General features: G+C 39.7%; 2 protein-coding genes across 2 annotated transcripts; one reads left to right on the top strand and one right to left on the bottom strand.

The window, feature by feature from the left end:
* Positions 1-1,293: 1,293 nt before the first annotated feature.
* On the bottom strand, positions 1,294-1,656 carry CBG20663 (the record flags this gene model as incomplete). Its single annotated transcript, XM_045242677.1, has 2 exons — positions 1,294-1,395; positions 1,447-1,656. The coding sequence occupies 2 exons, from the start codon at positions 1,654-1,656 to the stop codon at positions 1,294-1,296; spliced, it is 312 nt and encodes a 103-aa protein (XP_045097102.1).
* Positions 1,657-7,709: 6,053 nt separating this feature from the next.
* Positions 7,710-11,395, top strand: Cbr-jmjd-2 (the record flags this gene model as incomplete). Its single annotated transcript, XM_002631452.2, has 6 exons — positions 7,710-7,876; positions 8,688-8,912; positions 8,957-9,990; positions 10,035-10,185; positions 10,283-11,171; positions 11,216-11,395. 6 exons carry the CDS (start codon positions 7,710-7,712, stop codon positions 11,393-11,395), a joined length of 2,646 nt encoding a protein of 881 aa, XP_002631498.2.
* Between the last annotated feature and the right edge of the window lie 423 nt (positions 11,396-11,818).

Raw genomic sequence — 11,818 nt, 5'->3', positions numbered from 1 at the left:
AATTGAGCTAATGAATGTGAATATAGGGGTGGGAAAAAACTGAAAATTTCTGAAAATTCTGAGTCAGAATTTTTTTAATATAAAAAAATAAACTTTTGAAATTACCGTAAACACTCTATTAGAACGCCACCCGAATCATCGTCAAATTTGAGCCCATGTATCACGTTTTCTGTGAGAGATATCAAAAAGTTGTAAACAAATAAAATGTTTCTGATATCATGATAATCATTTTATCAGTTGAACACTTTTTGATATCTCTCACAGAAAATGAGATATATAGGCTCAAAGTGGACGGTCCCGGTGGCGTTCTATTAGAGTGTTTAAAAGGTTTTTGACACATTCTAAATGTTTCCTGTTCAATGTTATAACTTTTTAATAGTTCAAAAATCCATNCCTCCGAAACAAATTGCTGAGTATATGAAACCAGAGAGGGTGCTATGATCACGAAAAGGCGTCATGCGCCTTGACGCACTTTGCGTTTTGAGCGGAAGTTTGAAATTCAGTAATTTTTGAGTTCTGGCGATTTTTTTTAATAGTTCTCTTCTGACATTTAGTTCCCGAATAATTTGGTTCAAATTTCGAAATCTTCAGCGGTGCATAGTCCCAAAAATCGATAGTTGATTCAAACTGTCTGTTTGAACTCGAATATGTTTTCTCCATGCTTGCACCGCCCGTTGTTATTGGTCTCTCAGTTATTCTTCATTATTGAGTGGCATAATGACCTCCTTCTGCCACGTCACCCACCTCTTTCCCATAATCTTGCCCTCCTCCTTCTCTCTTCGCCTCAGCTGCCTCTTCTAATGCACGCCTGGCACTATGCCAAACCACGCCCCTTTCTCCGCAACGATCACGCGGGCAACGGCGCGAAGACGGAGAATTCAAATAGACACGGCAACTGACAAAGCCGGCTGTTCCATCGCGTGATGGTCATCATTCGCGGCTGCCGTCTTATAAACAAAGAACAGTTAACAGTGCCGAAATACCATTTATTGAAGGATTGCGATTCAGAATCACCAAAAATACAACAGAATGGATAAAAAAATTTTGGGGGAGTTTTACAAAAGAGCGATGGAACAGAATTTGAAAGCGGCACATTATGTGAATCGAGAAATTTTTTTGGTCTTTTGGACAGTGTGTTCAAGAGAAAGCTGTGTTTGAGGAAGTAATGAGATCTAACTAAGCTTCAACTTGAGGGCACATGCCAGTTAAGAAATGGGGACAAAGAGAGAATAAATGATTGAGTTGGGATGGATAGATTGAACGTTGAGTATCATTCGTTTCAGAACACAGGGGCTAATGTAGGAGGCAGCACGACATCAGCCTAATGGTTCTTCTTGTAGTTGGCGATATCAGTTTCGTATCTCTTCTATCGTCAGCGGCTTTCTTCTCCCACTTCTGTAAAACATATATGGTTTCTAAGATACTAAATACTGTTTCTCAACATACCGATTTGTCAGTGAGTTTTCCCCATTCGACTCCAGCGGCCTTGGCAACGTCAGCGACTCCCATTCCTGGCTTCTTGATGCGCTCACGGTTCTCCTGCATCCAGAAGAAGAAAGCGGACATGGCGCGCTTTGGAGCATTTGGGTCCTTGTTCTTTCCTCCCTTCTTGACCTTCTTCACTGGGGAAGCCTTGGCGGCAGCAGCTTTAGCCATCGTTAGTTGGTTTGGTTGTAAGTTTCTGAAAATGTAATGTATAAGGGTAAGAAGGGTAGAAGAATATGAAGAAAAAGAAGTGGTAAGATAGGAGAAGAAGAAGAAGGCAGCCATTGTGGATGGCTGCGAAGCGAGCGAATGAAGAGAGGGGCGGGTAGAAAGACAGCACTAGGCCTCTTGCCAGGGTCGTCCTTCTTCAGTGTACGTCTCTATGTGTGTGTGCGAATGAGGGGAAGGCGATTGAGCGAGTGAGGAGAAATGTATGTCTGTTGGCCACAGCAAGGCCTCCTCAATGCGTATGTATGTGCGATAGAAAGAAAGGGGAGTGTAGTGACGACTGCTGCTGTGACTGCTGCCTTGGCGTGACAACGCAGAGCCGCAACGCGTTGCGAATGCAAAGCGGTCGAAAACGCGACTGCTGAACAACCAACACACTGAGAAAAAGAAGAAAGAAGGGAAGGCAACGCACACTGACTACTGCTGTCCATGAATGACTTCTTTGGTCGATAGGAAGGCTTGAGGATATGCGAATGAAGAGATCTCTGACTGAGACGAGAGAAATAACTAACTATAAGAACCATCACGAAACTGGCCATGGCTAGAGAGCTAAAAAATTTCTATGTAGGATCGCATTACGGTAGAGCGAAAGTCATATTTGTGGGTAAAGCGCCTACAGTATACTAAAGTGAAAAAAATCTCTTGCTGACAAAATTACGGTATCTGCCTGGATCTAATATCCAAAAAAAACTAGGTATCGATCGAAACAGAGTTCGTTAGTGACCGAATGAAGAATGAATCGTTTTTGATCTGTTGTTAGTAAGGGTGGTTGGTAAAGGCTGTCTGGCTGTGGGGCAGGCCAAGAGAAACGAGGCGCACGCATATTTTCGCGAATGATGGCGAGTGCTGAACACACTGCCCCGCGATCGATAGGCGAGTGGCAAACAACTCGTTTTCGTTCGCGTCTTTCCCTTCTTCCTACTGACTGGCCAAGATGCAAGATGAAGAAAACGAGCGGGTAGTGTTGGGTGGGTCTATTGGGACCTGGCAGATGAGAAGGAAAGGAATAAGGATTGCCCTGAGAAGAACCAAAAGAAAGAGAAGAGTACAGCATCATAGAGTAGTGATGAATGAATCCGTTGACATCTACAGAGGGTCTTTTATACCTCAATCTGGTGGATGGGTGGAGCAACTGTTGCCTAGTAATGTGGGCGTGTCTTAGACTCCAACACTTAGACTGTCTAAGAGGGTGGTAGAATCCCCTGAGAACTCAGCATCAGAATACAATAGGGTAACAACGTGACAATGAAAACATAAGGCAGGATAGGTGGTAATGGGGCTACGGTAGCCCGGGCTAAGGGTTCAAAATAGAAGAACCTCAGAAAAGGGATGATGGATAAAATGGTAGCGATAGCAAGTTACCAGTTGTCAACTCGATAATCGTCACGCACCATATAAAATAACTCCAACGAACATGATGAAATTGCTAAGACAGTTTCTTGAATCTCGAATCAAGAGATTCTCGATAGTTTTGATTATTCACTGACTCCTCGTTTAACGATCGGAAGGGGCTCATTTTTCCAGCGATCATATTAAAAAGACGTTCTCGCTGAAAGGAGCTTCTTTGTGTACAAAACTTATGATAGAACCTATTCGAGATTAGACTTGTAACTTTGAAACACTCTGAAATTCTGTTTCGGCTCCGAACTATGTGAAGGCATGATCAGACCGCATCATTCCAGAACCCTTTTCCCATACAACGAGGTGAACAAAAGTCTGTGTAACAAATCTAGAAGAAGAACTTTTCAAAACTACTGTTCGAAATATAGATACTGTTTCCCAGTGATGCTGGAACCTGGGCTATTCCCGATGAAATCCTTTCAATACTTTTCTCACTCTTGATATTCAGGGATCAAATTAGAACGCAGGTGCGACTAGCATCTGGCGACTTGGCATCCTGCCAAGGATCGTAACATCTGCTTCGTTCTAAGATCTACTCTACCCCCTCTCATGCATACTAGTGACGTCAGCACGAATAGCGACCTTTCTCCGTAGGAAACCATCTCACGGCCCACCACATTCGAACAATAATGGTGCTGTATGGTGTAGTACCTTCATCAACACCACCACCACCTCTCCCACCATTCAATCGCATTGCAAACAACGACGCGAACGAAGGCTGCAGCAGGAGGGTTATTCTTTCTCTTCAATGCGACTGACGGGTGCATTGTGAGTGCTACGTCTAACGCGAATGAATAGGTTTGCCCGTTTGTTTCTGTTTCTTCTATTACATGACAGAAACGGCGGCAAGATAAGAGAGTAGGTGGAATGGTATAATAACTATAGGAGAGAAGATGGTAAAAATGGCAGAATTTCAGAATGGGTACAGAACAGTGAATCGACGTTTACAAGAGAGAAAGATTCGAGAATTTCGAATTAATCGAATCAGAAACATCGTATTTTTGCAAAACAACTTTGGTATACTGGAAGTGATAGTTACACGAAAAACGTTTTTGTCTCGATTATTTTTCAAAGAAGTACCAGAAGTCGGATATAAGAAGGATCATAGGAGACTAAACAAATACTACATATTTAGTACTCCATTTTGTACTAGCAGTGTGAGAAAATTATAAAAAGCAGCAATACATATAATTCCCAACTAACATCGAAGTTAAAAACATAAAAATGAGTATCGATACATTATGCGCGAAGAGTAAAAACTGGAAAACAAAGTCTGAAAAAGAAAAAAATCGGCAACACCGAAACAAAACGACGAATGACTGAAATAGGCCAACCGCGCTCTCACCTACCGTAATCCTTAAAGGCGCGTAGTGTTTCAGCGCCAGGTCTCACCGCGATTAACTAAAGGTGCACAAAGTGTCGCGTTTGTACGTTTTTTTTGTAAATTGATTTTTCTAAATTTGAAGTCAGCAGCTTCTGTTCTGGCACTTTTATCGAAAAACCACCTCAAAAAATCGGACACATAAGGCAAATCATTATTTGAAACTCTGTGTTACCAAATTCACATCATCAGCTGAGTTTTTTTTTCTATTCCAGATTGTCGAAGAAATTTTGTCGATTTGGGAAACGATTTTCATTTCTAGTTGATCGAATTTTTTGTAGTATTTATTTGGCAGATGTGTTGCATTCTTAAGATAATCTGCTCACAGATTGTTCTCATCACTGGCGACATATAGTTCCATAGAATCGTTTTCCAAATCTAAACTACTCTGTTCGGATTCTCGAGCAGTTTTTTCTCCACCTGACTCCAACTCTCACTCAGAACACGACAGGAACTTATTCATGATTTTCGATTTCATCTTGTAAACTAAAATCCTGCCCTTTGTTTCAGAGATTCATAAGTTCGTGCCGATGTTTTTTCTGACACCTTTTACATCTATATTTCTGAAAATTATAGAATTTGAAGAACGATGATTTCTGCAAGTAGTATTCCTTCATCAATTTTTGGGAAGCTTGTCCAATGAATCGATTTATTCAGATTTCAGACGCTGTCATTCTCTCGAATCAAAAATACCGTCTCGCTCACATTAGCCCATCGAGGAGGTGAGCTTGTGGTTCAATCATTGGAGGGTCCGCGCTGCTACCAGCTAAGCTAAGCGCTCGCTGCCCGGAAAATTCCGGAAGTCGTCAGAGCTCCTTAAATTTTTCTCATTTTATTGCACTTTGAACGCAAAAATATAAGAATTTTAAGATCAAATGCAGTTCTTTTTTGAATCTTTCCTGCGCGGGTGTTTAATCGATCGTTTCCCGATTTCTTCTTGTCTACTCTTCTCCAAGCAGCACATGCTACTTTCACTCTGTTGTTGGAAAAACTCGATTCTCTCACTTTCTTTCTATGTCTGCCGCAGTGTTTAACGTAGACTGCGTATCCGGATTTTGTGCGATATTTTCACTCAACGCTCCTCTCTCGCTCTCTCTCTCTCTCTTGCACTTGCCAGTATGCACGTTTCATTGAATTTCTCTGCTTTCTTTTTTGAAGTCTCTTCATATTACGATTTATATTATCACTCTAATCTCCGAGCTCGTTTAATTGGGTGGTCTCCCGTGTTTTATAACTTTTTAGGTGTTCTCGCTTGTATTTTATTTGTTTAGTGACTATTCTAGATGTGCGGATTTTATAGAGCTATTTGAAAGCAAATGAGACAAAATGGTAAAGTAACACATGAGATGTAGGTAGAATAAAGGGATTGGATCTGACACTTCGTAGGCGCACCAGCTGGCAGGATAGATAACAGGTTTTGCTAATATGGAGAACTTATTTTTTCGAATCTTCTATTCAGTAATTTGAAAATGGAATTAATGAACGTCAAAAAACCCCGGAACCGTAGAAGAGAAACACCAGATTCCGAGGTCCCAGAACAGAAAAATACCGTAACCTAAAAATAATTCGAAGATTTGTTTTCGATTTTCGTCCTTGGTTTTTTCACCTTACAAGGGAATGTCGCTCAGAAAGCTCTTCAGAATTTTTCTCTAAATTTGTTCATTCATAGAATCCAGAATGGGCTTTTACGTAATAATAGTCGCTACCTGCAAAATTTGCTGAAACTCGAGAAAAATAGATCTGAAATTATAGCATTTCCACTAGTCTCATCGCATCCCTTTTCCTCCCTTTCTTCACTGCGTTGCGTGCAAGAGAAAAATATGCCTCGGTAGCTTAGGGCTAGCAGGGAGGACCACGAAAACACAGATGCAGGTTCAGACCCTCTTTCTTTTATTTTTATTTTTTTCTTTTTTTAAAGCTTAAAAAGTCCTTTTCGAGAATTTTTTTCAAATGGGAAACACTGTTTTGAACATTTTCTATGATCTGAAATGATTTTCGAATAATTTCAAAAAAAAAGTGAAACTTTATTTAAATCAATCACAGATGAAATTTTCATATGTTTTTGTACTTTTCAGTTAATTTCAAGCAATATTTGAGTAATTACTATTTTTGTAAGTTCGTGCAATAATCATATTCGGGCTTCCAAATGTTGTGAGAATGATGTTTTTATCCCACCTGAATGTTTGAAATACTTTTCTGCACTTTTGAAAAAAATTTCAAAATTCATGAAAAAAAGTGTGTGGGTGATTTTTTTCAAAAAATAATTTTTTTTTGAAATTATTCTAAAATCATTTCAGATCATAGAAAATGTTTAAACAGTGTTTCCCATTTGAAAAAATCCTCGAAAACGACTTTTTAAGTTTGAAAAAATAAGAAAAATAAAAATAAAAGAACGAGGACCCGAACCTGCATGTGTGCTTTCGTGGTCCTCCCTGCTAGCCAGAGACATGTTTTACTCTTGCACGCAATGCAGTGAAGAAAGGGGAGGAGAAGGGAGGCGATGAGACTGGTGGAAATGCTATAATTTCAGATCGATTTTTCTCGAGTTTCAGCGAGTTTTGCAGGTAGCGACTATTATTACGTAAACGCCCATTCTGGATTCTATAGATGAACAAGTTTAGAGAAAATTCTGAAGAGCTTTCTGAACGACATTCCCTTGTTAGGAAATTCAGAAAATCGTCGAAAATTTCAGTAAAATAGACAAAAAAAATTAGGAAAGTAAAACCATGTTCAGGTTACTGTAAATACAGCTGTATTTAGTTTTATCTCTTTTCCAACATCAAAAATCTAGCTGAAAAGTGTGATCGTAAATAACATTAATTATTGTTTACAAATTGTTTTTCCCATCTATCAGCTTGTTTCATTGCTTGTTCTTTGCTTTTCATTCATCTTATGTCTCCCAATCAGAGACGAACGGGATTCCGGATAATTCTAACTATTTTGAAATTTACAATTTTTATAATTGTTCACTCAACCTCAGCTACCACCTAAAATTTCGTTTAATGGAGACTAAATCACTTTTATTTGATTCTAAAACTTTAAAAAAATATTTTTTCAAAATTTTTGTTTCGTCTTCCTTCTTCCGGATCAAACTTCTCATTCCGCTCATTTCTGGTCCCGATCATTCTAACGTATAAAATCCTCTTACAAAGGTACCTTTCGGATTATACGTTATCGTGCTTTCTCGTACCTTATCCTCACCGTAAATCTTCAGATGATCTCACCTACCGCGGAGGATTATTTCCTCACAAACCAGCCGAGCACGTCCTCGGGACCACTCGTTCCAGAGAATGTTAGTGTCGCCCCTGGACCATCTGACGTCGGAATCGACTACCGAACAACGTTCACAGATGGGCGAACACCGGTGATGATATCATCAAAGTCAGTCAATAAAACATTTCAATTCACTTAAAGGTGGTGTGCGGTGAAAAATTTTATTGCTTTATTTTGTGCAGAAATTCATGTATTATTCTTGTGCAAAAAAATAGGAGTTGTGGCCGAATTTTCACACAAGTTAGGCCACCATATTTCAAGGAGAATTTTCGAAAACACAGCTGGCAAACGAGTGCTACCGTAACCCAACAATAAATATTTTCGCAAAATTTTTGTCTTATTTTTTTCCTTTTTATCGATTTTTCTCGATTTTTTCGCGGTTTTGGCCGTTTTTTCACCCAATGGTTGCACCTAACTTGAAATACGGTGGCCTAACTTGTGTGAAAATTCGGCCNCAACTCCAATTTTTTTGCGCAAGAATAATAAATTCCCATAAAATAAATACAAAATTCAAAAAAAATCCTTCATTGAGAAAAACGGCATCGAAAAGTCAAAGTAGGAACCGGTGACCTAGCAGCCAGGTGTGAGTTTTCTAGGGGTTTTTATATCCTATAGGTTTTTATACACCATGTAGGAAATTAACGAAACAACTTTGAAATCATAAAAACACATCAGAGAAAACACTGGAAATCAATAAAAATTCGAATTTCGCGCGCTTTTACCGGCAGTTGGCTTAGAAAACTCACACCTGGCGGCTAGGCCACCGGATCCCACTTTGACTTTTCGATGCCGTTTTTCTCAATGAAGGAATTTTTTTTGGAATTTTTTCTTTGTTTTTATGGGAATCTACATGGATTTCTGCACAAAGTGAAGCAATAAAATTTTTCACCGCACACCACCTTTAAATAAAGAATTTCAGACATCTCAAAAACCATCCACTACATGTACCAACTGGAACTTCTGAAGTACTGACCTTTTATCCAACAATGGAGGAATTCAAAGATTTCAAACAATACATCAAAAAAATTGAATATCATGGAGCACATTTGAAAGGCGGTGTTGCAAAAATTGTGGCTCCAGAGGGATGGACACCACGGCCTTCGAAAAGCTGTTTCTCCGACGTTAAAAGTTACGAAATCAATCAGTAAGCAGTTTATTCAGTTGGCTAATCATAACTTTCCATTTCAGACCTGTGAGGGAAACGATAGAAATTACGGAAAAACCAGGAACTTATTTCAAAAGGAACGAGACGTCACATCGTAAAATGAAGGCAGGGGAATTCGAGAAATTAGCAAAATCTGCAAAGTTCCGGAACCCAAAACCAAACCTCACAGGAATCGACATCGAGAAATATTATTTCGAAAACATACTTGAAGGTACACCAATATACGGTGCTGATACTGAAGGAAGTTTCTATGATGAAGGAATAGAAGAGTTCAACATGAACCATCTTGGAACTGTTCTAGACGATGCGAACAGCAAAATAAAAGGAGTGAATACTGTCTATTTGTATTTTGGAATGTACAAAACAACGTTTCCATGGCATGCCGAAGATATGGACTTGTACTCGATCAATTTCCTTCATTTTGGAGCTCCGAAATACTGGTTTTCCATCAGTTCAGAGCATGCTGATCGGTTTGAACGATTCATGAGCCAACAGTTTTCGGATCAAGATGGAAAGGCACCAAAGTGCAAAGCTTTCCTTCGTCATAAAACATTCATAGTGACTCCGGAACTCTTGCGAGCAGCCAAAATACCGTATGCTACAATGATTCAACGCCCCAACGAGTTCATAATAACTTTTCCACGTGGCTACCATATGGGATTCAATCTGGATTATAACCTGGCCGAGTCCACGAATTTCGCTACCGACAGATGGATCGACTATGGAAAAGACGCAGTTCTGTGCGAATGCAATAAATCATCTGTAAAAATTGATATGCACTGCTTCATGAGTCAGTATCGACAACATGAAGTCATCCCTTGGGTGGATTATTGGTATTGCCCCAAAGACGATAAGAAAGGAGTTGCAAAGAAGAGAAAAGCGCAGGAAAATCGAAGTCCTGCGAAAAGATCCAGATTGGGAGTGTCTTCTTGCTCGGATAGTTTGGAATCCGTGGCAGAGGTGTCTTCCTTCATGCGATCTCTACCTGGTTACACAATGGATCGAGTCGAGTTCAGACCTGACTATGATGAACTGCTCAAGCTACAAAATAAAAAAGGTGAATTTTTAATGGTATAAAAATATAGTCGGTTCTTTTTTCAGTGTCCTTTGAACTCCGATCCAATAATCGTGTGAATTTTTTCTTGGAACGTAGATACAACGAGCTCAGGAGTGTTGAATGGCCGCACTGTTCAGTTTGTCAATATTTCCAACCGATTCATATGACGACAAGAAATGCCGAGCTTCCTGTTATGTAAGTTTCATCCGACTTTGAAATTTTTAGAAAAAAATGTAGCTTTATTTCCGAAGAAAAACCAAATCAGAAAACAATAATGAAGATTTCTTTTCAGGTCTCGCCGGTTGATACCTTCGTCAGTTTTTTCAAAAACACCCGAGCTTACCGATCCGGAAAAAGAAGAAACAGATCGATTGCTAACATGCTCAAATTGCAATGTTACAGTACACTCGAAATGCTGCTCGGGAGATCACCCAAATGAAAATGAGCAATGGAGATGCCTTCGCTGTAGGAATCACACAGATGTCGAAATTAGATTGGCATCCTGTCAGCTTTGTCAGTATCGAGGAGGAGCTCTCATTCCGTGTCAAATCGGAAAAGATTCCACATGGGCGCATGTGGAGTGTGCACTTTTCAACAGACGAACTGTATTTGATCGTCCTATCGGTCCAACCGCTTGCTTTGTTGAACCAAGTCCACGTCAACACTCTATAACTGCTTCTATGCCAAACATCGATGAAGAATACCGAAACGAATATGGAGACCTGTATGAGCACTCTCGATGGAATTGCGTCGTATGCAAACGGATTGGCGAAGGTCTTGTTCCATGTGTGCATTGCCATGAGGAGGTTGAAAACACGGCGATTGCTCCAATAGTGGCACATGTTACATGTGCTCGTCGAGTTGGATTCGTTTGCGAATTACGAGACTTTCCACGAGGAGTCGTCATGATTTGTGGGAATCACAAGGACTCTTTCCGCGAATCCAAACCAGAGACTCCCGTAGTAAAAGTGAACATAGGTGGTCAAGTGTTCTATGAAGATAAGCAATCAGCTTCTGACCGCAAAGTTTATGTACCCGGCACGATTATCACAGCAGAAAGTAAAAATACTGTTGTGGTCGACTTTTGGGACAACAGTTGCAGTCGAGATGTCCTCGCTGAAGATATCAAATCGTGTGAGTGCTTGCACTGTGAGAATGGAGCGCATCAGTATGGATCTAGAGTAAGTTATTATTACTGAAAACTATTTTGAAGGTAATTTTATAGGTCAACGTTCTATGGGACGACGGAACAGTGTACGCCTGCTACTTCCGAGGCAAGAGCCACGTGATGGAATATACGATTGATCTCGGAAACGACCGCCAAGTAAAATGCTCTCGAGACAAAATAAAAACCAAGAGAGAGTTGAATAACTTTATGAACAACCGCTTTATTGTACCCGCCTAATCTCTATATTGATATGTTCAATAATCTTGATCTCTCTCCAAATACCTTGAATTGTGAAAAGAAGATCTCAATTTATTCGAATTCCCCCATGTTAGTTTTCTTATTGTACTAACCACCCCTTATGATCCAATCATTTCCTGTTTATATTTTGAGAAACATTTTGAAAAACCCTGAATTGAATCTAGTCTTGACCTGAAATCAAATGTTTAATAATCATGATAATCAGAGCTATTTTTTAAAAATTTGTAATAAATTCCATGAATTTTTCTATTCTCATAAAACTATTCTCGCTAATCGCCTCCTTTGTCTTGTCATCTAACTCCTTATCTCTTGAGCGAATTAATGGGGGTACGACGAATTCGAACGCTTTCAAAATCGAACAGACCTAAAATCGAATTGATTCAATTCAGAACAGTCCTTTTT

The sequence above is a fragment of the Caenorhabditis briggsae genome, assembly GCF_000004555.2.
Source record: "Caenorhabditis briggsae complete genome, chrII, whole genome shotgun sequence".
Taxonomy (NCBI): domain Eukaryota; kingdom Metazoa; phylum Nematoda; class Chromadorea; order Rhabditida; family Rhabditidae; genus Caenorhabditis; species Caenorhabditis briggsae.
Note: the sequence above shows the minus strand (reverse complement) of the source record. Positions and strands in the feature narration are given on the sequence as shown.